Below are 27,323 nucleotides of genomic sequence, written 5' to 3'. Positions count from 1 at the left end.
GAGGCACAGCGCAGACTCCTAATGCTCTAAATCAGGACCGCTCAACAATTCATCCAGAGCCATCTAACAGTGCTGTTAAATCAAATTTAGCACAGTCTTAATGACCCTCAGCCACAATATCCAGCCCTCTCTCCTCTCTCAATTTCTCTCGTCTCATTCACTCCGGAGCTCGATAACTCACTCCATCACTCGCAGACACAAATTCACTCATTTACTTACTTACTGATGAATCATTCACTCATCTGCTCACCTCACACCATCTGCTGGGGCCTCGCTGAATAAAATTATCGGCTGACCTTGAATCTATTGTGGAACAGTTTTTTATTCCTATTATAATAATATCTTTGTTGCATTTAGCCTGAAGACAAGCGTGTGATAAATCAAGATCATAGGAGAGGAGGATTATTTGACTTCAAGATAGCAGCTGATATATTCAAATTAATATGACGGAAAAGGGCTTAATTTATTTTTTCTTGTATACTGATAGCTTTGGATATATTGTTTAAAATATGAAAATTATAATTAAATAAGAGAAATTCTGTAAAGCAAATAAAGGGAGGGAAGGAAGGAACCATTCAAAGTCTGGCTTTCTTTTCATGATTAATTTTACTTAATCAAAACGGTTTAAATCGAACCAAACAGACCTTCGTCCTTTTCCATTATTTCTTTTTTGCTCCTAACCACCACCCATTCTCCCCTCCTCTCTCTCCCTCCTCTGTCTTTCCTATTCCCTTTCCATCCTGATGAGATCTGGCACTGCAATTAAACCCATCACATCTAATATTATCCAGCAGACTCCTCAGTGGCAGATGCTAAATCAGAGTTTGTAGAAAAGTAGAACTTTACCAAGATAGAAAGTGACATTGTGAGACACTCCCCTTAAAGTCAGTAAAGTCTTTGGTGTGTGTTAATAACTGAAAACTGTCACAGAAAAATATAAACCATGTGACTAGAATCAGTATTGTTGGTTACTTTTTTAGCCAAGCGCAGCTGGGCGGCTAACTGCTGGTGGGGATAAAAATTATTTAATCATGTGGCTCTTGTAGACTTTTGAAATGTTATTGGACCAAACAGATCAAATACCAAAAGTGAAACACATCATTTCACAGGGGATGTCATGTTCAAAAAATGTATGCACTAATTCACAGATGTCTCTTTCACCATGTAAGTCTATGGGATAAAGTCTTTTTGGGCCACAGGGCATCACGGGACAGTGTAATTACACTTGCTACTACAAAATTGTCTTCAGCACACTTCCTGGAGACCTGCATTCCCTTGAGAAGCTCCATGATCTCTGATATGTTTGTAATTTTTTTCTTTTTTTTTTCAGTCCACAATGTGTCCTGAGAACGTTGAAAAAATGCACTTATACAGCAGATTTCAGACAGATCATAAGGACTGTGCAACAAAAAGTTAGCATCAAACTAATGAAATAACAAATAGATGAAAGTAACACAGCTTTATTTATACCTTTTTCCTTTTAAACGAAAAGTTTGACGGCATGTTTAGCTGGTAGAATGCAAGCATGCAAAGTGAATATACACAACAAAATGTTTCACAAAACTGGCTGCACACACCTTACAGGCCATGCATTATTGGTCCTAATTTTGTCCCTGTACTGCCCCACACATAATTCACAGGATGGACAGCAAAAAACACTCAAAATGAGTTTCTCTGCCATTCCTGCGATTTTTACCTTTCAGTCAAAAGATGCATTTCTTTTCATTGAACACCAGGGGCGTAGTATACATACTAAATGGAAATACAGACAAAAAACTGTTTGGAACAAAGCATTAGGCCTCTACAACCCACAGCAATATGTTAGGGCAGGCCGTCGATAGCAAACCCCAAGGCAAAAAAGTCTGCAAAGCGCTCAGTGTTATAAATAGATCATGATATGGACAAACCGCTCACAGTCTAAAAAAGTCATTTTAACTTTGACTTTCATTCCTTTGACTGTTGAAACTTTCTGGCACACACTTATACTCTTTGTGGCAAACCCCACTCCTCTGCTCCTCTAAGCAGGTTAAAACCAATGCCAAGAATAAGAATCATCTGTACCTTTACCCCCTGTTTGGCACACTACACATGCAGTAAACATCAAGGGAAGGAAGAGGCACTTAGGGGAGGACGGCGAGGAGCTGAGAAAACAGCAAAGAGATCAGAGAACAGCAGAGGCCTTGTTTTAATGGTTCGGATTGGATGCAGTTCTGGCGGAGCTCCAGCAATGAGACAACACCACAGGTGCACCATGAAGATGAAACAGATTTGGTTACTTTGAAAATGTAACTCTAGAATACAGCACTAAATAAGAAATATTTTCCGTTGGTGCCTAATGTGGGTAAAGCTACCCTGACTGATGTTATCATGTAAAAATGATATCTTGAAATGCCATCAATATTTCTTTGTAACTGTAACATGACTATTAAGGCTGCAGATATGATGATGTCGAGTCAGCATTCTTGTAATCAGATTACGGTGCATCTACTGCACGGCTAATGCAGTAAATGTGACTTTGAGTATTAAACCAAATACAATCTTTCGTTTGGTTAATGCTGTTCACAAAGTCAATGGCTAAACTTAAGCCATTTAAGTTCTAAAAACATAAATATATCTGTAATATATCTGAAAAGAAGTGTAACCTGATTCACCATCGATGCACACACACATGCACACACACCTCACTCTGTCCTCATCTCTCCTAAATCGATGGTGCGAGCCACCCATTCAAAGCCCTCAAGCTTTTATTGGTGCAGATGTTGGTTTCCAGCCTCCGATAATCAATGCAGACGCTGACGGCGGCTCCCAGACAGACAGACTTATAGGAAAACAATGAGCTGCAGAATTAAACTGGAGCAATGGAGCAGATGAGGACAAGAGGACAAATACAGACATACTACAACACAGCCGACGAGTGTATATGTTGTGAAGAAAAAAAATTAGTCTGCTGACTTAAAGTAAAGGTAAAGCAAAATCAGTGATTTTACTTCATAAATGTTTGAAAATACTTGTTGAAAAAGTGAAAGACTTGTGTAGTTCAGCATTCTGGAGTAAAACCGATAATCTCTTTTTCTGTATTTCTGTGTCCAGGATTTTTTGGCCAGGCCCAAAGACTGCTCAGTGATGCACTGGAGCCATCCTTAACATGATCTCGACCCAAATGTATTAACTCATTTAGTGCCATTGACGTATATATATACGTCAAAGTGTGTTTTCGGCGGCTGGCACAAGGGGGCGCTCTCACGCTCCCTGTGTGTAATTTTGGGGCTGCTGGGATTTGTAGTTGTACTACACAAGATGGTAGCTCAAAACATAATGTGTAGTAGTCGGGATCAGAGAGCAGAGTGATCTGTATGGAGGCGATTCAAAACTACAGCAACAAAGCTACATCAATTTAATATCAGCATAAAATGCCCCCCAAAAAACAGAGAGGGTCAAGTGGCCAGTTTTGCCAGCAGACACTGGAAGAAACTCTCATGGATCTTTGCACTTTAAAATGAAACCATTAAAAAAAACACAAAATACATTTAAATGGTATGGTGGTTAAACTGTAACTATCATAATACAATGTAGGGCTGTACCCAACTCAAAATTATGTCTGTCGAATCGGATTTGGCTCTTCAATATGAATATTTGGCGTTTTGCTTTTATTCAATATAAAGTTTAAAAGTTTGAACAAGCTCCACAGGGCATTCAGTGAGACAATGGAGTATCGTACATGCTCAACAACATTTTTTGCTGACACTGAATGTCAAGCAAAAGCAAAAGCCAGAGACTGTATTGTATTAAGTTGCTGTGAGATTTAAATTCACCACTTCTAAGCAAAGGAGAGAAGATAATTATCTCAGAGCCCGAGGTGCAGAGTCTCTTCCTCCTCTGTGACGCTGCATCATGCACGCACTGCTTCTAACAAAGAGTAGTGTGAAAGTCAAGAGCACTCACTTTGCAGCAAAAATCTAGGGACCAAAACATCCACAGAAGCACACTGACTAGCAAAAAAAAGAACAACTGTTCAACTTGAAGCAATCTCAGTTGACTGGGGGGTCTCCAACTGATGATTCAAATCTCTGACTTTCAAGCCTTACAAACATGCATTTCTGCATCAGTGCCACGCATATATAAACCATCGAATAACTGCTGTAATCAGCATATAAGGCAAGATTGAGACTAGATTCTGATCTCATTTTTGCAGGCCTTTTGTCTGCTCTGCCTGACTTTGAGCTTAAAACAGCACTTCTCAGTCTTCGGCTCGTTATTGCACCAGCTTTCTATTTCTTAATTTAAAGTCTGATTGTGGAAGGTCCAGGTGCTTCCTCCCAGCACTTAATCTTCTTGTGAAACAGCTTACTTGCATGCACCAATTACTTTGCTAATGTCTAGACCTGCTCTGTTGGGTGCACATCTTTTCTTTCTTTCTTTCTCATTCTAATTTTTTCTTTCTGCAACTCAACTTTGAATTCATACTCACATCACCTTTTTCTTAAGAACAAATAAGTATTCAAAGCTACGCTTCTGGGTACAAATGGCCTTATCCTTACATTTTAGGTGTCCCTGCAGCCCAACAGAAGCCATGAAGCATGACAGAGAGTTGAACCATACGTCAAAAGTTATGACTGTGAACAAAAGGTGTTACAAATCAGCCACACCGGGGTGAGCCCCATGCTGCTCTGCAGTATGTCAGGCAGCTGCTCTGGTGTTAAAACACTGCAACTTTGTAACACTATGTCACCTCCATAGTTTCCCTGTAGGCGGAGGAGAGTATAAAATGCAAAAAGTGTTAAAAAAGTCTTTTAAAAAACCCTATACTAAAACTACTATTTACATTTAAATAGTAGATCATGTAACACAGGACAGGAACATGTTGTAATCTCCAAAAATCAAACACCATCATCATAGCCACCAATTAAAAATCTTGTGATCTATTGTTCTAAACTAGGCCTTCAGACATTCATTCATTGATTCATTCATTTATTCAATCATTGTCCATAAACGTTAATAATAACCTCTTAAGGGTCTGGGCACGCTGGAGCCTATCCCTGTTGTCATTGGGCAAGATGCCGGGTACCCTGGACACGTCGCCAGACTATCCCAGGGCTGACACATAGAGACAGACAACGATTCAGGCTCACACATTAGAGTCACAATTTAGAGTCACCAACTGCCAAAGAAGCTGAATAAGAACATGCAAACTCCTTACATTAGGGCCCACCACCCAAGGTCAAAAGCTCACTCCAACCCAACTTCAAAGCTCAACACAAGACAGTTCAACACAAGTTCAAAAACAAATATTTTTTCTCTTACCTGTAGAGCTATTTTTCAATCTAGATTGTTTTGGTATGAGTCGCAGAGTGTTGCAAATATTGACCGTAGAGCTTTCTGCCTTCTCTCCAGTATAATGGAACTAGATGGCACTCAGCTAGTGGTGCTCAAAGTGCCAAAAAAATAAATTTGAAAAACTCCACAGCAATGTCATTTTCAGAAATTATGACCTAGTTGCTCAAGATAATCCACAGACTTTGCTTTGAGCAGTTTTATGCAGGCACCATTTTCTTTCTACCAAAGTACACCAACCAATCATATTACCATGAAGAAGGAAGTGTGCATATACTCTTGGACCACAGACTATTTAAAAACAGGAATGAAACTTCCATGATATCACCCATTGGTTTATGGACTCCTGTTTTGAAGCCATCTCAACAGCAATGTCTCTTTCCAGTAATCATGATCTGGTTACTCAAGATATTCCACAGATCTTGTTAATAGCAGTTTTACATAGGAACTATTTCCTTTCTATTAAAGTAAGCCTGCCAACTACGTCATCCTGCAGAAGGGCGATACAAGATGTAAACATTAATGGCGTCCTCCTTGGCTGAGCTGTAACCTTAGCTGGCTATTAGTGCTGGGTGATGTAGCTGTAGATTTCTTCTGCACAGTGATATAGTTGGCGGGTGTAGTTCGATAGAAAGAATTTTCAAAAGTATAGGTATAGCATTTGTTTTTGGTGAGCACCACAAGCCATCTAGTTCCATTATATTGGAGAAAAAGCAGACGTCTCTAAAGCCAATATCACCAACACTTGCAGACTCACAACAAAACAATCTAAATTGTTAAATAACTTCAGGTAAGAGGAAAAAATACATGTTTTTGATTCTGAGGTGAACTGTCACTTTAAGTAGGTGCTTATGGAGTGAAACACCAAGCAATGCCAGCCAAGATAAGTCTTATCTGCTGGTGTTTCTCTACCTGAGTGTACCCCAAACTGCAAATGTTATAGCAAACAAGGTAAAGTTACTGCAGAAGAGATTTGTTTGGGTTCTCTTTTTGTTCTGTTGTCATCACGTAGCTGACCAGGATAAACCACTTGAAGGCTGATAGATGGATTAATCTCCATCTTTCATCTCTCCCAAACCTTTACCCTTCAACATGACTGTTTTTCCCTACAGTTTCTCTCTGATTTTCCCCTGCAGCAGTCATCTGCCCTTCTATCCATCTGCTCTTTTCTGACTATTCTCAATGTCAATCCCTGGATTATACCGATTTATTACATTCTTCTGATGTAAGGCCTTAAACTGACCTTGTACTCCTCAGTGTTGCTGTGATGACTGATGTCGATGCCGATTTTTTGACTTATAGCCTGATAAATGTGACACTTTGCTATGAGAATATTTAGAGATAAAGGTTTTATTCCAAAATGTTGTGAAGACATTTTGGGTTGCGAAATAACATCAAGTTCATTTGATTCAATGGAAGGCAGTTTGTAAAGATGCCAACATTTTGTGTTTCTGGGACTTTAATTACTCACTATTACAGATGTGCTGAGTTGATCCTAAGGATCATATCACATTAGCATTAGCATCAGTATAAAACAGCAGCTACTCTTCCTTGGGTCTCTATTAATTTCATGCAATGACGGAGCAGGGACACAAAGAGACGTAAAAGACCCGAAAACACTGATCAATCAGAGCAGACTTGGCTTTTTTTCAACAGGGGCTTAAAGAGCCCCTAAAACTGAGTGTTTCAGACAGAGAGTGAATACAGGTATATTCATGCAGACAGTACAAGGAAAATTAAGTGTTTTTTTTAACAAAAAGTTTGTAAACATATTCTAGTCGAACCCCAAAATACAAGTATGAACCTGAAAATGGGCATGATACGGGACCTTTAAGGTAAATATAAGCATTGCATCAGACTCAATATTGGTAAATACCTGATATTAAATACCTCAGACCAGGAAAAAAAAGAAAAACTTGATCGGGACATTCCTACTCATTATGCATTACAAAGTACCCTAAAATATTTTCATTTCTACTGAATAAACATTTTGAGAGTAGAAGTTATCTCACTGGGAAACTACAGCAGCATTTTCAGTACTCAATTTTACATTATTATGCAGCAACTTGTGACAAAAATATGCTGCCACTAATATGCTGCCACTATACCCTTGTGACTGGAGCGGAATTGGATTATGAAAAACCAAGTTTACACGAAACTGGGGCTAAATTGTCGTCAAATCTCTTAGGGCCACAACAGTAATTATTCTTTGCTACACCTTCTTAATTTAAAGTGCAACTGATGTGTTTTTAAACTCATCGAGTGAATCAAGTCACGCCTCGGTTCACTCTGAACACTTTGGGACAAAACAGGAGGTCCACAGATGTATATCTGACATATCAAATTGACACATGTAGCAGTTCACTATTTTCAGATGGCTTTCAGTTCCTCCGGCCACAGGATGAAAATACAGCCAGCTGTCACCTGAAACCCAGTATGCTCCTCTCCATATGCATGAAGCAGAATGAGTGTGCACTTGAAGGTGAAGGTTACAGAGTGACAAGGCAGAAAGGATGCAGTAAACTATAGAGTTCACTCTGCATTCAGTCAGCAGAAAAGCCCCGACACAGAAAAATCACTGTCATCACTGTGAAACTGAAAATTACAGTAGCGGGATGTTATTCTATAGATATAGATACATTCTCTACCCTGTTCTCACTAGACCAAAACAAAAAAGATTGATAATTCATTGATGTAAATAGGGTAAATACCACAACTGAACAAATCACTATGCTTTTAGTGCATTTTATGTATTTATGAAATGTTGAAATCTGCATCTCCTGTCACAAATATTGCAAAAAATTAGATAAAAAACATTTGTTTTATTGTTTGTTGTTTCATAAAATTTGTGTTAAAGTAGCATTGGAATACTTTAGAGTTTTGGCAGCCTAACTGTCAATATGACCAAAATGCATCCCGCTTGTTGACCTGTCATCCCTCTCCATTCCCCGTGTCCAGACTCAGATTAAAAACCAATAAATTATTGAGAATTATTACATTTTGGTGTAACGATTCTATTTTAACAACTGTTAAAACACAAGCACAGCATTCGACTGGTTTAATGACCAGGAATCTCACAAAGTGCAAATGATAAAGCATTTCAAATAATGCTATTTGCCCGTCACATCTGCATTGCAAGCAGAAATCTCATGCATTTGCAAAAAAAAAAACAAAAAAAAAACTAATATCAGAGTTGGCTCTAGAGAGAGCAAAGATACAATATAGATAAATTTCACTTTCAGTTCAGTTTTTAATGCTATGGTTTCAGCAAAAAAGCACGTGTTTGGAAAGTACAAAGCATATGACGGGATAAACACGTCATCAAATTACACTGCATGCGTTGTATAAGAGTTTGTAAATGGATGTTTTGATATAGTTTTGCTGTTGTTAAATGCTGTACCCATTTAATCAGTAAATCAGTGTTCACTGTTCTCCATCGAGGCATGTGAGGAAAAGTTTTTTTCACAAATTCAAGTTAACGCAGCATAAGTGATTTACAAATGATGATTTTGTGGGTTAAGTATAATTGATTGGCCAACACAGAGAGCTGACAGATAACATCACATTGTGTTGCAACAGAATTTGAGCCAGGTTCAACTAATTTGCTACTAACTATTTTGCTTCATCAATCATCTCAATGAAATGAATACAGAGGTACCGTCTCTGAATAAGCTTTTATGGTTCTTGTCTCTGAATGTCTCTAATAAAACTATAAACATTACAATGGGGTCAAATCAGATGTATTTTGGTCCTTTGGTTCATGCTGATTCAAATGTTTCTCAGATATGTATTATATAGCTTTTGTTGTTGTTGATGTTGTTGTGTAGCCTGATAAACCCTTTAATTTGGATAAAGTCTGACAAGGCAGCTCAAGGCACAATTCATCTTTGCAGAAAAGCAATCTTACAGCATTGGAGGCCATAATTTGCCCGTTGAGGTGTGGGCCCCTGACAGACATGCATTTGAACAGTGTGAAATCTGACACCGCTGCAGTTATCAGCTGTGGACACAAACACTCACCTGGAAGAGTAGGCAGGATGCAGGTGTTGGGTCCGGGCTTCTCTGGGTCTTCTGGAGAGTACTTGGACTCGAGGATCTGGTGGAGGTTGAAAAACTCTCTGTACCTCCTGTAGATGAAATACTTACTCCCTCCTTTAGTCTTCACCTCGATCACAAACATCTGGGAGAGAAACGCAAAGAGAGAGGCTGATTTGTTGCTTTTTTTTTAAATCTAGACTCAATTAAAAGTTTGTGGAGATGTTTTTTAAACTTACATAGTAGTCAATGAAGCCTTTCTTCTCCTCGATATCAGCGATGTTGGCATTGATGGGGATGTTGTGCGGCAGCTGATCAAAGTCACTGAGCAAAAGAAATAATTTGGTTAGAATATTTAAGACGCTTAAGACCCCAATAGCCCCGAAATTCTATTTCATGAAGGTATTGCTACAGAAAAGTCCATTTATATTTAATTGTTTTTTTCCATTCATCTGATTTTACATGTTGGTTTTGAGAATATTAAATAAGCCCAGTAAATTTAAATTAACCCTCTGAAACCTGGACTGACATCACTTGTCATGTGCTACATTCAGATGCCTTCACAAGTATTTAAATCTGAGCAAACTGGTTTGCTTTCTTTTGAAAACATTGCTTCTTGGTACTTCTTGTTACTAGAATTGAAAAATCATATTTTAAAAAGCTATAGAAAAATGTCCTCAAAACTATATCCATCATGAGCATACTTATATATATATATATATATATATATATATATTTTACAAATTATTGTTCATTTTCATTTTTTACGATGTTGTTCATTGCCTTTCCCCCATTTTTTTTCAAAGACAATCAAGCCCATTCACTGAGGTTTCAAAGGGTTAAAGTCAGACAGCTCAAAAGATCTGAGGCTACATATTTTTTAAATCTTTAATTCAAACTTAACATCTGTGACATTGGCAACACATTAAAAGATGTTTATGCAAAAAAACACGCATTCATTCAACTTTTGCTCTGATAGAGAGCGAAACAGCCACAAAACTACAATATAAAGTCTACTTGTAGTTTCATTAACCTGTCTACGCAAGAATGAAAGCAAAAGTGAACAAGTGAAACCTAATAATTATGCAATACCATATCTATATATTTAATAAGCAATAAATGCTTGTTTACACGTTAATGCTGATTTTATTATCAGTAATATAAGAGCTATAAAACTGCGCTATCAACACTCACCTCTCGTCTCGCAGCTGCTGCGGCAGCGACATGATGTTGCGCACACTTTGATCCGCAGACGGACGGAGAAACGCGCTTGCGGACTTCTCGCAAAAGTGTTTGTTGAAAACTGCAGTCACGCGCTGACCGACTGCGTGGAAAACTGTCTGCAGAGGCAACTGTGCGGAAACATGCAACAGGAAGCTAGAGTTCCTTAAACAAGAACAGAGGATGGTGCGTTTATTTGGACGCCCCGGTGTGCCGATTTCACGGCAAGGGCGGGGAGTGTTTTAAAGTGGATGCAGGTGGCGCGTGCAGACGGCACGTTGGCCTATAATGTTAAATCAGCTGATGATCAAATACGTTGAGGGGCACAACTTGTAAGGACTCTGGCTGATGATGAGTAAAAATCATCAGGTATGACTTTGATAAAGGGTCAGTTCATCTAAATCACACACATACACACAAAATCTCTGTTTTGACCATTTTTGCTTGAACATAATGGAAGTTTATATTCCGTGATTTTGATATATCCACCTCTAAATTATAAACTAAATTTTTTTTTCTTATTATTAATATCACAATTATTATTATAATTATTATTATTACATTTTTAGATTTTAGTTTTTTAGAGATTTAGATTTTATACTGTTATTATTTATTTATTTATTTATTTATTTATTTATTTATTTATTTATTTATTTATTTATTTATTTATTTATTCATTTATTTGAATGCACACAACACTGAAAGATTAAATTCATAAACCTTAAGAGCAAATGTAATTTTAAAACAATTATGTCCTGGTGACTCATTATATTAATGAACCTATACACTGATTAAATGTTAAGAGAAGTATCAATCAGAGGCCAGTATCTGAAACTATAGTGCTAGACCTAAATGAGAAATAATATGTTATGTGTTATTTGAGTGAACTGAATCTTTAAATTTCTGTCTACTGTGTTGAACACAACCTGTGCAACTATCATCCAGCACTATTACACATAATCAACTATATTAGCACAACTGAATCACAAGAAAAAATGTCAGCGTTGTATATTTCTGCATATCACTGGTATGTTATATGTTTCAAAAATACCTGGTTCAATTTAGGCATAAAAATCACATGGTTATGGTTAGGAGGACATCATGTTGTGGATTAAAGCAAGCCTTAGTCTAAAGAAAAAACTGGAAACCCAGCAATGACTTGCTAAATCTTAACTGGTTTTGCTGTCAAACAGTGGTTTGCAGCTCGGCAGCCATCTATGTGACACACCATTCACTGTCTTTTCCTTCCAGTGCCATGCACAGACATTTTTGAGGATACATGTTCAAGTTAATAAAAAAAGGTCAACCCTTCCATAAGGCACATGTAAAAAAAAAAAAAAGTGCACTTGCAAAGCATATCCTGCCGGGAGGTTTGTATGTGCTCGCCTTAAGGCCTTAGTACACTATGTGCATTTGTGCACGGTAACGAGCAGTGAAAATATCTGCACTTACATATGAACTGTCTAAAGAGCTATGCTACATGCACCTGGAAGGAGCATTTGTGGTCTTGCAGAATTAGAACCCAACTGCAGTTACGACACCCTTTTAATTAAGAATGATGACATGGCCAAATTAAAAGTATAAAATTAGAAAAAGAAGCAAAAGTCTTTCAAAAAGGGTACTTATTTAGTCAGGTGACAAAGGACAGGTACTTTACCACCTGAGGCCTATCCCATGCTTTGGACTAAGTCTGCTCATAAACTACATCGCTTTAGAAACGTTGATATACTTGTGAAACATGCAAATGTAACATAATCATGGTTTGCAGAGACATTAAATGCCAACATTTCTTCTTTCTTCTTAGCTGATTTGGACAGCTCATAACTGCTGTCTGTCCCTTCAGGTTGGATTCAGTCAGTCAGGCCTTTACATGGATACGTTCACAGTCTGTTTGCATCACTGTTGGTACAAGTGGCTATTTGTTTACTTGTCACACAGGCTGCATTTTGGTATAAGCAGCATGTGGCATAAGATTTGATATATCCTAAGTGAAATTGCTGGATGTTGTTTGCTTTTAAAAGGAGTCAAAACCATGTCTGTCTGGTACAAACTGGCAGCGTGCCAGTTTTGAACAGTTTCACAGGGATTGGCCACGGTTGTGTCATTTAAGGTATTAACAAAGAAGATGCTCAAATCCGCCCTCCTGTCACCTGTCATAATGCTTCTTTGTGCCCTGAAATGAAGTTTCTGGTGCATGCGTTTATGTTAGAATAGGTGAAGGTGAGCGCAGTCTCTGTATTCTCACCACTGGGTGTACGATCCCTTTTGGTAATGACACGCCAAACTCAACATGCTTCTTTACATTCAGCCATGTGGTGTGATTCACCCTGAAATAATAAACACAAGATGAGTTAAAGAAGCTGACAATTACAAAGTAGCTGTTTTTCCAAACCAAGTCACATAACATGCATCAAATCTATAATAAATGTTGTTTATCAACATATAGTGAACAGCATATTTCAGCTGTTAAAATAGGTGAAAAAATAATGCATATAAATGAGTTATTCAGATGATATTGCAAGTTATTTTTAATCTGTTTTTTTCAGTCTCCCCTTTATTTTAGAGGCCACTGTACCAAAATTACCAGCTGTAAATGAGTTATGAAAAACAGATTTAAAAATAGAAACCTTTGGGTCACCTCATGCCCTGAGAGTCCCCAAGCACGTCCATCACAGGAAATGACCTTTCACTGATTATTCTTACAGAGCTTCGGCAGTCTCCTGCAGAGTGTGTACCAATGGTACCACACACACTGTCTTAAGCATCATTTAATCACTCCCACGTTCAGTTTGACTGATTAGTGTAAATACTGTGAACAAGCAAGACGGTTGTTGAGTATTGGCAGCTTCTCTCGGCCTCCCACACTGTATCACACAATGGTTCATTAACGTCACACAAGCCAATGGTTACATGTTTCCACCAAGGTCAGCTGTTATCACGATTTATCGCCAAGCAGAGTAAACATTAAGTACACAACATACTGTAGAGCATTTTACCCTATATGTAGTTACATACAGGAAGGGATGTTGCTGTTATTCAATTTTTTTTTTAATTTTCAGCACTCTCCCTCTGTCCTTGGACCCTCACACCGAGTGAGGAAAAATAATGCCCCCCGAAAAACCTTTACCAGGCAGCTGGGGGGGTACAATACTCTGAAAAATCCAGATATCTGTTACCTTTAACATTAATACCATGAGGAAAACTGACATTGAAAGCATTCAATTTAAAATGCTATTAAAGGATAAATATAACCAAGCAGAGTGACTTTAAACATTACCAATATTTTTTTTGACAACACTAGTGAGATATGAAGGATGTGTAACAGACAAATCAAACTAAAATAAACAGATGGAAAAGTAAAAGTCAGACTTACGGCGATAAAGTGAGCCGTCTTTTTTTTTTTTTTAAGAATCTAAAATGAATGAAAATATCTGAATGGTAGGTTCGACTAAGTTTCGCAGCTGCTCATAAAGATTAGTTTGCTCACGTTTTTCACCAGCTGTTGCACCAGCTACGTGTTAACTTAATTCATTTGAATATCGTACAGAAGTTACACTACGACTTTGTAAAAACAGTTTGCGCTACTCAAGTTAGTTGCAGCAACTTAGAGTTAAGATATCACTAAAAGTTCACAGCTTCCACAAACAGGTGAAAGACATTTTGTACTCAACTTTTGTCACAGAAAGATGAGAGAGACGACTGATAGAAGAGCCGAGAGAATTTTTTCCACTTCAAACTAAATTATTTCCGCCATGAGCAAACTGTGTCAGACAACATCTCCTTACATTTATGATGAGATTGACACTCTGCGCTGTACAGTGACAGTTACTTGGCACAAATGTGATTTGCATTCATTTGAGACAGGAATAACACCAACACTGGGAGGTTGTAACAATTAAGGCACTGAATTTGACAGTCTCACAGAGTCCTGTGACTGCTGTGACATGTTGACCTATGAACTGTTGAATTTCTTCTAACCCGAAACATGACCACACCTCCCAGCAGCAGAAACACGTAATAATAGTGGCGAGTCATACATCACCGCTTCTTGATGTGTTTTCAGGGTTAACCAGCTGGTGACAGCGATGCTGCTATAAATGAGATGTCACTCTTTGCAACAAAGCTGTTATAACGATCTATTTATGAAGTTGCAGTGTAAGTGGAGACGGTGCAACTACATGATAATTTTCAACAAAACAATCAGTTGGTGACGACTTCAGCATCTTTATAAGCTTTAAGATGTTTTTCTTCTCCTTTTGTATGGAAAGGTATAATTATATAATGAGCAGCTATATGATTATCAAAAATGCAAATGTGTTTGTTTACTAATTACTTAAATGAAAACACAAGGCTTTGGATATGAAAAAGCAATAAAAAAAAAAAACTGGTCACAAAAAAAATCTGCTGCATTAACAGATTTTTTGGCCACTTGGTTGCAGCAGAACAAGCTGTGAACACAGCACAAACACATGGAGGCAGAGTGGGTTGTCCACTTATTGCAAAGTTGTTTTTTTGATTCACGACTCGTGAAATTCTTTAACAAAAAGGCTCATCTTAAACTCTGGCCATAAATTGACAGTGCGAGGATGCTCAGAGAGGTTACACTGCAGTCTGTTTTACACCTGCAGCCCTTTTGCTCAGTACTGGACCAAATTGATGTTGTTCCCATTATTCACTGGGGAAATAGAGCTATGTTTGAAAAATACTGAAGATTAATTTATGATATATGTTTAATGGAATAGCATTTATAAATGTGTTCACATAGATATCCCCTTAAGTTTAATCCTGTTATCAGGCTCCTCACTGTTCAGGAGGTAATTTGCCTCCTCCACCCATTTAGTCAACTCTTTTCTTGAAGTGTGAGCTGACATTCTTCCTTTCTTCTCTCACTTCTTATCTCACCTGAGCCAGAAAGTACACATTCTCCAAATCACTACCTTTACATAAACACACACCATTAAAGGCAGTGTTGACCTCTCACCCTTATTTTCTTGTAAATAAAAACAGACAAAGACTGCTGATGGTTGAAATTAACCTGAGAGAGAAATAAGTGAAATAAAATCTGAAGTGATGAAAGTTTATAACACTAGATGTCAGCAAAGTTGTGTGGTTTGTGTAAGGGAGCAAGAGAGAGAGAGAGAGAGAGAGAGAGAGCAACTATGATTTATTGTCTAATCTGAAATGTGTCTTAAATGCTTGAGATTAAATGAAGGGCACTTGTTTTGGTTATAAATTGAATTAATGTGAATCTTTTTAATCACTCTTTGTGGCATCAGCTCTGCTTCAGACTCTCTGAAAACTGGCAATGAAGGGGAAGTGTTCATTCTGTATGTCAACACATCACGCGCAGTATCTACACTCAGCAAGCTGTTTGCTTGTGGTTGCAATTATGTGACTGTGGATAAGGTGTGCTGAAGGCGTTTTCCCTCTGCAATGTTCACTGGGATTTTTACCCGTGTTTGCACGAATGTTTCGGTCGTGACTTAGTCAACTTATTGGTGTGCAAACAGTAAAAATGTAGTCAAGTGCAAGAAAAGAGACACAGAAAGAGAGTGTGGGAGTGTGTATGAGGAGAGACTGTGTAGGTGTGAATATTTGCTTGTCTGTGAAACAAGAGTGTAAGTGTGTGTATGAAAAAAGAAAGCAATGGAGTGTAATGGAGTGCTATAGAGTGTGACGGTGCATAGAGGATAGTGTGTGTGTGTGTGTGTGTGTGTGTGTGTGTGTGTGTGTGTGTGTGTGTGTGTGTGTGTGTGTCACATATTGGCTCTATATCTATTTTCATGCAGCCTGAGATGGATCCTTTGAAACGCTGCTCATATAACAGACCATTGCCAGCCATGAATTGCAGAAACATTTTTCAAGGGTGTATTTATCTTCAAGGTCAGGCCAGCTGCTAGAGCCTGCTCTGCGTGTTTGTGTGCAAGAGAGAATTTGTGGATTGTGAATGTGTATATGTGTATATGTGTGAAAGAAGGTGTGTGTGTGTGTGTCAAACAGAGTGTACTGTGGCTTTGTTTGTATATAGTTTATGGGATGCTGGTCTTGGAATATAACTTTGAAACAGAAGTACACTGTGAAAAAGTCAGCTGATGACATACAATAAGCCATTAAGTTGACAGACAAATAGGTAGACACATATACGCACAGAGAGAAACAGAAGAAGTGAGATTGACAGAAAGTTTCAGCAAACACACGGCCCCTGTTTACCATTTTGACAGCTGGTTACCGTAGAGACATCATAAGGGAAGTAGAAAGACGAAGAGGTGACACAGGGCTAATCTAAACACTGAGACTTCATGTCAGAGTACAATGTCAATCTGTGACTATAATTCGGGAGGTACAACTTGAAAGTTTTATCAAATATCTGATATCCTCTGCTTCAAAAAACAACTTTTTAGTTTTGTTTTAAAAAGACAATAGCTTATAGCCCTTCTCTTCTGGTGTGAGCAGGTTATCTAAAAATGAGAAAACTAAAAATGGGCGAAAGTCTCCTTTCCCATTGCCAGTAGACCAGAGCTGTGTAGATGGCTCTGCAGCTGACGACTATGCCTTTCTGTGTGTATGTTTACTGTTTGGTTTTTTTTTTTTTGCTTTTTTCTCTAGTGCGTCATGTTCGACGTTACAGTTGGGCCAAAAATCGGGTTATCAAACAGTAGAAAGCAGCATAAAGGCCAGTGAAAATGTCACAATGATTACTTCTTTTTCATACCTCTTACTTATTCTGACTCTCTTTCAAACTCATGCCAACAAATTTTGGAACAACGTTCGAGCACTCCTTGGAAGGAGATGGATGGTATTTTGTGGCAGCCTGTCACTGTATCATGCTAACAAAGGGCTAAAATAAGTGCATTCACCCAGATGTTGTATTTCTATTGCTGAAAATCAGCGCTGATTGGAGCCGGAACTGATAAATACCTGTGACCACCTGACTACTGCAGAGTCAACTGACCAAGGAGTAAATATTGATTGTCGTCTTATCCATTAAATAAAAAGGACATATGTTAGCAGGTATTAGTAGGTCTCTTGTATAGTGGGAAAGGGGCTTTATAGAGAAGCATGGTTGTTATTGTAAGACAGCGATCCCGAAATGATTAAGTGAGAGAGATTCTTTACAACAGTGAACAAATTCACTCGTAGTTGAGGAATTGATGACAGAGAGAAGAAAACTGCAACAAAGGAAAAGGATTTGTTGCTATTGGTAACCTGAGATGCTTAGTGTAAATTAAAAAGAGCATTTCATTATGTATGTTCCTCGACTCCTGTGTCCAGTTGTCTAACTAACAGTAGTAGAGCTTGGGAGGATTTTGGTCTTATTGTATGAAGCACTTTGTGTTATAGTTCCTTTGTATGAAAAGTACTATACAAATAAAGTCTGATTTATTGATTGATTTTACACAACAACAAACAAGATGATGGTGGAGGAGGTTGTAATAATGTGCTTTTTAACGGAGGCAGCGTTGAGCGTTGGAGGCAATTAAATACATCTTTTCACTATAGTATTGATTTGTTCCATCCATTTTTAAATTTTTAAATGTCCACAGTCGTATCTCACTTGAACTTTGCTACACTGCCCCCATAATTCCCAGTGATACTGTTGAGTTTCATTCGCATCTGTAAGCTTTCCGAAAATGCACACAAACATGGATGACATTAACACAGAGTACAGACAGAAGGCTCCGTCCATCTCCATATCTACCGATGAGCATAAATTAAAAAAAGAAATAAAATTATGTTCAAATACATGAAATTTTAATTTTCTTCCTGTAGAGATAATGCTATTCACCCACTGTCCCTAAACATAGTACAAACTAAACAATCAGTATGACTAACTGGAATCTACCGAGGAAATGTGGAAGATCTGGTGTCTCATTACTTAACATGTTGGCTGTGTAACAAGCCAAACTCCCAACAACTTGGTGCATTCCTTTTAAAACTCACCATCTCCCACGCACGCCCACACACACCAGCCGTAATATTAGCACTAAATATACCACCGTAACCAGTGCCTGCAGTGCAGTCATGCACATTTGGCAAAAAGAGGGGCTTCCTTCTCCCACTCCTCTGTTCATGTTAGCCTGAACTGAGCTTGTGGGGTTTTGAGGGGTGCTGCAGTCAAGTCACCAACCCAAATGAGTACAAACTGATGACTGCAAACTCATTAATGTCACATTGCTAATTACTGAACAGCAGAAGCAATAAATTATTACTCAATACAACATGCAGCTCTGTCAAAGGTTAACAACTCCAAAGCCTCCACTCCCACACATTACATCTATTTTTACATTTCTTTCTGTATCTGACCGCAGCATTGGTCCTGTCCTGACAGCGAAGCTGCCGCCCAGCTGGCACCAAATATCAATACGATATGACAAAGACGCTGGACTCATAGGTCAGACAGATGTAAAATTTGGGTTGCAATGAAAATCTGGTTGACAATATTTTAAATGTTTAACATTAGAATTTCACATGTAGGTTAACATTACAAATGTTGTGTTTTGGTCTCCATACCTTAAAATTAATGCATGACACATCCAAAATACATTAGATTTTTGTTACTTTACAACACAAATTAAACCAAGAAAATTTCATTGCCTCCATTGTCAGTATTCTACGTCAAATTGAAGTTGATATTGGGAATTGTCCTGACACTAAATTTTGCTCACCTGACATCACAACCTAATTAAACTGAGCCAAGTTCACACACCGAGCAACTCTGAACAAAATCAGTCGACTCCAGAATGTTGTCAGCCAGCTAAGAACACACAACATGTAAATAGGACAAGTTTGGAGTTACCACAAAAAAGCAAAGATGCCAGCCTGCAAAATGCCAGAGTGACATATCATTAGACATTTAAAAGTAAAGTGATTTGATTAACATGATATGATTCATGCTTAAACAAAAACATATTTGCATGCCACATAACGCTGCTTTATCAAAATCATCTGCTCTCAGATTCTAGAGCAAAAAGGAAGAGGTGTAACTCCCAAACGCAGCTGTTTCATTGTTCCCTCAACAGCTGTGTTGTAAAAAATATTTTTTAGGTTTGTATGCATGCTTATACTATGCTTATACTTAATAACCAATATGACAAGGTACGTCAAGGCCTTAAGAGTCTTTACTGTACAAGCAGACGTGATATTCTAACACATAACAGTAAGTACAGTAAGTGGGTGCCACAATGGTTATTTTTAGGGTCAGTGTCTACTAATCTTTGGGTGAGTAGACAAGGGATACCCTAGTTATATCACTACCATACATAATCACATACATACACACACACACTCACATACACAGCTGCAGCTTGTATCGACCCCCGCCATGATTTAATGCACCACCTGTCCCTGAATAGCAGGTTGGTCATTAAAACACATTTAAATTCTTCTCTGTCTCTTTCTCTGTACGTCACCTCATTTCCCCCTTCTGTTTTCAGTTTGATCTGTGGAGCATTCTGTATATCTAATATCATTTTTTTAGGGCTGGGTGATATGGCTGAAGAAGGAAATTGAATCATTTGTGAGTTATATTGTGATACATGATATTACATATATCAAAATACAAAATTATTCAATAAACGACTGTTTCAATAAAATTTTATAAAGTAGTTATTGTCATATAACGATGTTAAATAGAGTGCAGTCATAATACATATAAATAAAGTACAGTCATGATAAAATACTGTTACAATAAATTAAAATAAATAGCTTTTATATTTAAGCTAAATAAAGTACTGTTATAATAAAATGAAATACAATACTGTTAAAAACAAAGTTATATAAAGTTTTGTATAATTAAAAAATTAAAAGCATAGCTTATTTTGAAGCAATCGGCTACGAAATGTTTGCTGTGTGAATTTTTGGTTTAACAGTTGAAGTTTAGCTGTAAGTTAAACTGTTACTGCAGCGCCTTAAACATCACACTTTATTTACTATGAGCTGAAAACAAACTGAACTGCTCTCAAATTTGTGTATTAATATCATTTGATACCCCACTACTACAATTATTGCCCGTATTGTATGTATCCGTCCAAATCTGCATTGTCTCCTTTTCCATTTGAGTTAATAAACACTATGGTATGGATGCTTAAAATCATGAGTACAAAAACATTAAAGATTTTTTAGATGCTCTCTGTCCTGTCCACCCTACACTTTGTTTATTCTGTTCTTTAGTTTTAACATTGTCACCCCTTTATTATCCTCATTACTCCTCTCCAGTCTCGTCCTTGACAAACTCTTGGCCTGCCTCTCCTCGTTTAGTGCCTTATTTACATTAACCCATCCATATTTATGTCTGCATCTCTCCTTTTTCCTCACCTGACCCTTTCTCCCCACAACAAATCCCTCCAGTGTGTTGTCCTCACCGCACTGCCCCGCCCCTCTCTTGTCCCTCTACAATGCTAAAAGGTGCTGATGAGGGGTAATTCAACAGAGAGGAGAACATTAAGAGATTCTCAGGACAGGACACTGAGGGAACAGAGGGTCAGCACAGGACATCAAGAGACAGAGACAGACAAGTATTGTTTATGTATAAGGCTGTTGAGCAACACAGCTCCAAGACTGCAGGACAAGTACATGATCTTTGAGAAGCAGTTGACCCTAAAGCCACAATTATATGTTTTTTTATGCGTTTCCAATGAATGTGTAAAACATTTTGTTGCTTTATGTTTCAGTATTCAGTTTTATGTTATGAAAATGCTGTGGTCAAAGGACGGCTAGGTTTAGGCACAAAAACCACTTGGTTAGAGTTATGTGAACATTTTTTCTTTGGTGCCTAGAGTTAGCTGGAAATGTTCCAAACTCTCATTAAAAAATACTTGCTTTTGTTGATCCCAAACAGTAGTCTGCTGCTGTCTACAACTGGTTCTCATACATGGAGCTACCATAAATGAATTCCTCTTTTAGCCCTGATTGGCAAAGAGGAAGGAGATGGTCTATATCACTCAACAAAAGAAAAGCAAAATGAGATGAGAAGAGGAGAGGAAGAGGAGTCACACAGGCTGCTGGGATCCTGACAGAATAGAGACTGATAAGTGATAAAGAAGATACGGACGCCGAGAAAGAGGAGCAAAGTTGTTGTCTGATATGGAGAGAGGCAAATGGAAGGGGGCGAGATGTGAAGGAGACATTAGGAAAGTAATGGACAGTTTGAGCAAAAGAAATGAAATGAGAGATACTGGGAGAAAGGAAATGAAGAGTAGAAGTTGTTGGGGTAAAAGAGAGAAATGCGAAAATGAAACTTACACAGGCATAGCTTTCCTTCAGGGGGATCAAAAACGTAGTCTTTGCAGTTAAAGTACCTTGCCCTCTGAGGTTGTTCAGGTTCAAGTTCAGAACATTCCTGAATAAGAAATGTTAAAGGATGATTTGTAAAGCTGCAACAGTTTTTTTTGACCACTTGGGGTCAGAACTCCACAACAAGATAAAAACCATATTTTAGTTTAATGGCTTTGTACACTTGGAGCTGTAAAAGATGCTCAAAGACTTTAGAGGCTGATATGAACTGCAGTGTTGGTACGGTCGAATAGATTCTTACTTATGAAGCGTTACTCAGTCCTACACGACTCCTGCTCAAGTGAATGAACTATTTGGCCCGCATTCTTTAGCTCGCTCATATGTCAAATATGCCAAATTTATTGTCTGTCCCTCACTCTCGTCTAAAGACCCGTGGTGATTGAGTTTTTGAGGCCATAGCACCTAAACTCTGGATTGCTCCGCCTGCACCCATTCGGTCTGTCAACGCTGTGGTTTCTTTTAAAGTCAGCTAAAGACAAAGCTGTTTAGAGTGGCATTTGGGTAACTTGTATGCACTAGCTTTTTCATTTTCTTAATATTATGTGTATTCTTTTTGTGTATTCTGATTTTTTCAATATGTATTGTGTAAACTACTAAAAACTATTGAGATCACTTCATGCTCTCTTTTTTTCAAAAATGTCTCACTTCACCCTTCATCCTCTCTTTCCAAGCTGTAGAAAATGATACATCCACTTTTTTTTTGTTTGTTTGTTTGTTTTTTAATGATTCCCATATATAATCTGTGTTACTAACTGGAAGATTTCTTGAACAAGACTGCAAAAACAGCACAGCACTGTCAGACTGCAAATTCAATATTTCCCCCTAGGGCTGGGCGATATGACACTAAAATAATATCACAATATTTTAAGGTTATATCGCGATACACTATTTATTCCTCTATATTTGAAATCTCCTCAAAACTATTGTAAACTACTAAAATGCATAATCATTAAATGAACTACAGTTATAAATTCAGTAGCTACTGCCATAAATTAAATAACAGATAAATTGCTGTTATAATAAAGTTTAATAAAATGCTGTTATAATGTTAAATAAAGTTAAGTATCCACTGTTTTGGTGCCGTGCATTGTGTAGTCGCAAAGCATTACCAAATGATGTAAACAAAATAAACAATATAGCAAGATATGAAAAAATTGATGTTTTTTATCGTCAGATAATAAATTTCACCTTATCGCATAAACCCCCATCTTTGAACTTTTTTTTCAAAATATTGGCAACTCTGACAGTGAAAAGACCAATCATTTATAACAAGATTACAGAATAAATCAAATTAGATAATAGTATGTGTGAAATATATGTGTAAAAACAAAAGAGAGTCATGCAGGGAAAGAGAAAAGACCTGTGTGGATGAAAGGTCTGAGGGACAGTCAGATAAGGTGGTATTATTAATAGGTCTGTGTGTGATTTGTTCGTGCTGCAGAGAAAGCGATCGCACTCAAGGGCCAGCGGTGTGTGTGTCATGTCTTGAGAGCCACCCCGCCTTTCTCAAAATAGAGAGAATACTGAGCGGAGGGGATGTGGTGGGTGAGGGGGGTATGTGGGGTAATTGTATATTTCGTTTGGAGGCAGCTATAAAAGTGTTATAGTGTCCTCCCTCCCAATTTTCTTACCTTCATCTCCAACCCTTGTCTCTTCTCTCTCCATCACCTCTCTCCTCTCAGGTGAACTCATCCACCCCTTCATCCAGGTAAGAGATAACACAAATATTAATGTTGTAGCAGAGACAATAGACACACAATAGACACACAATAGAAATAAGGGGTGCTTTGGTCATTGGCAACAATGAGATGCCGAGGGCTATTGTGACCAGACAAATGAAATACGATGATTGCTGACGTTATCTGTGATAAGATGATATGCTGCAACTGAATGAAATGCCTTCGCTGGCTGTATGAATAATTAAGCGGGACTGAAACACGATAATAAAATATTTTGTAGCTGTGGAGTGTGAAGCAGGAGTGCTTCAGGATGAAATGCTCTGCTTGAAAGCAAACTGACTCTGAAAATCTTTCTGAGGCATCATGGATGTAAGTTCACATTATGAAAAACATGAGATGGATAAAAGTGTTATTAATAAACATGTATATGACTAAAAACATATCTTTCATTCCCAATAATTTTAATCATAAAGGGACACTGTTTTGGTGTGAGTTGCAGAGTGTTGGAGACATCGACTGGCTTGTGTTTTTTTATTTTCTTTTTGTAAATTTATTTTATCTTAGTTTGGTGCTTTGAGCACACAACCCTTGTGCCATCTAGTTCCACTATATTGGAGAGAAAGCAGAAGTCTTTACAGTTAACACTCTGCAACTCACAACAAAACAATCTAGACTGATAAATGGCACTATAAAAAAGAGGAAACATTGAATTTTCTTTTTTTTTTTGGTGGGGGGTGGGGGGCTGTCCCTGTAAAGAAAGCAATGAAAACTCATGTAAATGCAGCATCAGAGTTGTGAATAGTGAAAGTTAAATATTCTTCTGCTACTAGTGAAAAGTGTTTCCACCTTTCTGTGTGGCCATTCCAAACGTTTAAAAGCACTTGTTGTAAGAGTATAATCTGGCCCTTAGCATCTAAAAACATACAGCGGTTTTTTTGAGGAATTACTTTTCTAAAAGTATGCTTGGTTTGATGTTGATCTTTCACATCTTGCATGCCGCAATGTGTTGCTTCATTTTCGATTTCTTCTCTGCAGTAGCATGTATCAAATGAATGGTAATGTTAGGAGCAGGTGTTGGTCTAATGGTTGCTTTGTTGGCTCATGTGTCACCCTGAACAGGTGTTTATGCACAGTGCCATGGCACAGTAGCCACAGTGCTAAGTACAGTAGTTAACAGTAATGCATATTCTAGACGTTCATCATTGTTATTTTTACTGGCCCCTTCTCGAAAAAGGGGGGCCTAGACGCTTAATGACACATAAAATATTCTTTATAAATAAAACATTTGCTGTGCCATGACACACTGCTGATTATATTGTCACGAATTTCAGTCTTCCAGCTTGCAGAGATCATTTGTGCTGCAGGCTGGTGTAGCTTAGTTCTCATTAAATGTTGACCTGCTCTTTGAATTATTAAACTCGTTCTATGGGGAAAAAAAGCTGTGAATGAAGAGCTGAAGGTTGATATTAACATGTGATTTTTGTTGTTCATTCATGTGACACTCACAGAGAAGAACTAACTTTTAATCTCCGATGAAAGTCATTTGATGATGCTATGGTGTTAAAATATAACCTCTGTTATCCATCACAGCGGTCGTATTTGTTCGCTGCAGGACAGATCGTGTCTGCATTGTAATTTTTAACATTTCCAGCTTCCCACGAGGAAAAAGGAACAAGCTCAAGGACACCCAGGACTCGGTTGCTGCAAAGGGTGATGAAAGCTTTGGCCTTTTGATCACAGGACACTTTCTCCCACTACAGCAATTATCTGCTAACCTCAAAGCTAAAGCTGTTGTGAAAGAACCTGTGAACTACACACTTTAAATTTGGCTGAACAAATGCTGTCTGACAGACCAGAACTCTGTCAAGGTTTGCACTTTTTTGATAAAAGATTCAATTATGCAACTAAACAGCTTTTCAAAAAACAACCTGAGACACCCTAAGCTGGTGACTTCAAGGATTTCTAATTGGAAGACATTATCTCATAGATAGAAGAAAGTTTGGACATCTCAAAACCACAAACGGATGATGACTAATTGGCTTTTTGCTGCCAAAGATGTAGACACATAACAGGTGGAAAGAAAGTTCTATATTGTACAGGAAGGAAGAGGATGATTGTGTATCTCTGTCTTGCTCTGTTTTTATTTTGTCAGGGAGGGTAAAACATTTTGTCGGGGTCAAGACAGTGCAACCTGCAGAGGGACTATCAAAACTTCTCCGCTGGGGGCTCTGCATATCCTCACCAAGGCACTATGTGTAAGATAACATACACAAGGGAGCGCAGTTCTCTTATAGGCACAAACACACTGATCAAACATTTGTCTTGTCAACTCAACACTTGTTGCCAGTGATCTAAACAAGTAAACAAAACCCCCAAAAGCCTTCAGCTCAGGTCTGACACCCACTGGTGTCGACATTGTACTGCAGTGTACTGCAACTGAGTACTCTGGGGAAACACGACTTAGCAGATCATTTACACTCTTTCTTTAGTGATATTTAGCATTACACTCAAGCTGCACACATAGCCCAGACTTTCACTGTGAGCACTGTGTCCCGTCTGCGTCAGGTGGGTCAATGTCTGTGTCCCCCTACTGTCTAAAGACCAAAATAGACTCTTTCACTCTGGACTCAAAAAACCTTTTCATCCTCTTTCAAATCATATTATCTGATTCATAATGGCACCACAACTTTACAGGATATTGTGCATTTCATTTTGCACCACTTGCACTGTGTCTACCCCCACATGTATATAAGTCCTGTATATTGTTCTAAAGTGTTGTATATGTCTTGCGTTTGATTTCATCTTTATTACTCTAAACTGTTGTAACAGAAAAAGCTCCCGCTGGCATTATTAAAATACTCTAGATCTATCTATTTACTGAACATTTGAATTGGAAAGGTTCAGGGTTAAATGTCCTCGCACATCTATTTCAAACAGTGTGCAGTAGAGGGACAAGTAGGACACAATTTGCAAACGGTCTAACTTTAACTTTAAGAATTTATCGGGCCTTTCAGTTCATCTAACAAACAGACTGCAAGCACACTGTTTGCCTGATGAAGATTGCAATAAATTAGTTTCTTTTGCAACTTAGACAGTGCGGGGGAGTTTCTCTGAAATTTGGGTTAAGTGTCCTGACATCTCATGTCTTCCATCTATAATACAACGCATAATTGACACGGAGTATAAATATGAATAAAAATAAGTAAAATGTCCACACAATAACAATTTAAAGCAACATTATGCAACTCCCAAGGCTTCAAATACTGATGCCTTTGGATGATGGTCACACCAAAGCACCAATCCAAAACTGAACAATCAACTAAAAGTTGCATAATGTTGCTTTCAGCTAAGTGTTAGCTAAGTGTTTACACCAATTTACACCATACAAACTGTGTACTCAGGAGTTAAGGTTTTGCATACATTTGGTGATAATTGGTGGATATTTTGATGAGAAAAATTCTCAGTAAGCACACCACAATTTGCATATCATTAATTTTAGTTTGACTGTATTGTATTGTATTGTGTTGATTGTTGTTTTTATTGCACTTTTCCTGTTTTCTTCTTGACCTTTTGTTCCTTTTTGCCTTGGATTTTAAATTATACATTTGCTATACTTTATGATGTAGTATTTACTTGTGTGGACTCCAGGGAGAGTAGTTGCAACCCTGGTAGTGGCTAATGGGGATCCAAATACATAAATAATGAATAAATTTGATGCCATCAATGTCTGTGGGATGTTATTGTTTTATATGTTTTTCATTTCTG

At 37.9% G+C, this 27,323-nt stretch overlaps 2 protein-coding genes across 3 annotated transcripts in view; one reads left to right on the top strand and one right to left on the bottom strand.

Moving 5' to 3' along the window:
- Window positions 1-10,755, bottom strand: part of ncf4 (neutrophil cytosolic factor 4) — a 40,861-nt gene extending 30,106 nt beyond the window's left edge. Inside the window, exons 1-3 of the mRNA XM_042484668.2 lie at window positions 10,561-10,755; window positions 9,606-9,690; window positions 9,352-9,511 (exon numbers count right to left, since the gene is read on the bottom strand). Coding sequence (XP_042340602.1) covers window positions 9,352-9,511; window positions 9,606-9,690; window positions 10,561-10,592 — 277 coding nt within the window. The 5' untranslated portion in view covers window positions 10,593-10,755. The remainder of the gene's footprint in view (window positions 1-9,351; window positions 9,512-9,605; window positions 9,691-10,560) is intronic.
- Window positions 1-27,323, top strand: part of pvalb7 (parvalbumin 7) — a 50,302-nt gene that overhangs the window by 20,069 nt on the left and 2,910 nt on the right. Inside the window, exons 2-3 of one of the 2 annotated variants that reach the window (XM_042484669.2) lie at window positions 23,562-23,587; window positions 25,711-25,813. In XM_042484669.2, coding sequence (XP_042340603.1) covers window positions 25,810-25,813 — 4 coding nt within the window. In that variant the 5' untranslated portion in view covers window positions 23,562-23,587; window positions 25,711-25,809. The remainder of the gene's footprint in view (window positions 1-23,561; window positions 23,588-25,710; window positions 25,814-27,323) is intronic. The other variant, XM_042484671.2, reaches the window with a different exon arrangement.

The sequence above is a fragment of the Plectropomus leopardus genome, chromosome 3 (genome assembly GCF_026936395.1).
Source record: "Plectropomus leopardus strain MGB_pleo_1.0 chromosome 3, ASM2693639v1, whole genome shotgun sequence".
NCBI classification, from domain to species: domain Eukaryota; kingdom Metazoa; phylum Chordata; class Actinopteri; order Perciformes; family Serranidae; genus Plectropomus; species Plectropomus leopardus.
This window is presented reverse-complemented; position numbering and strand designations above follow the sequence as displayed.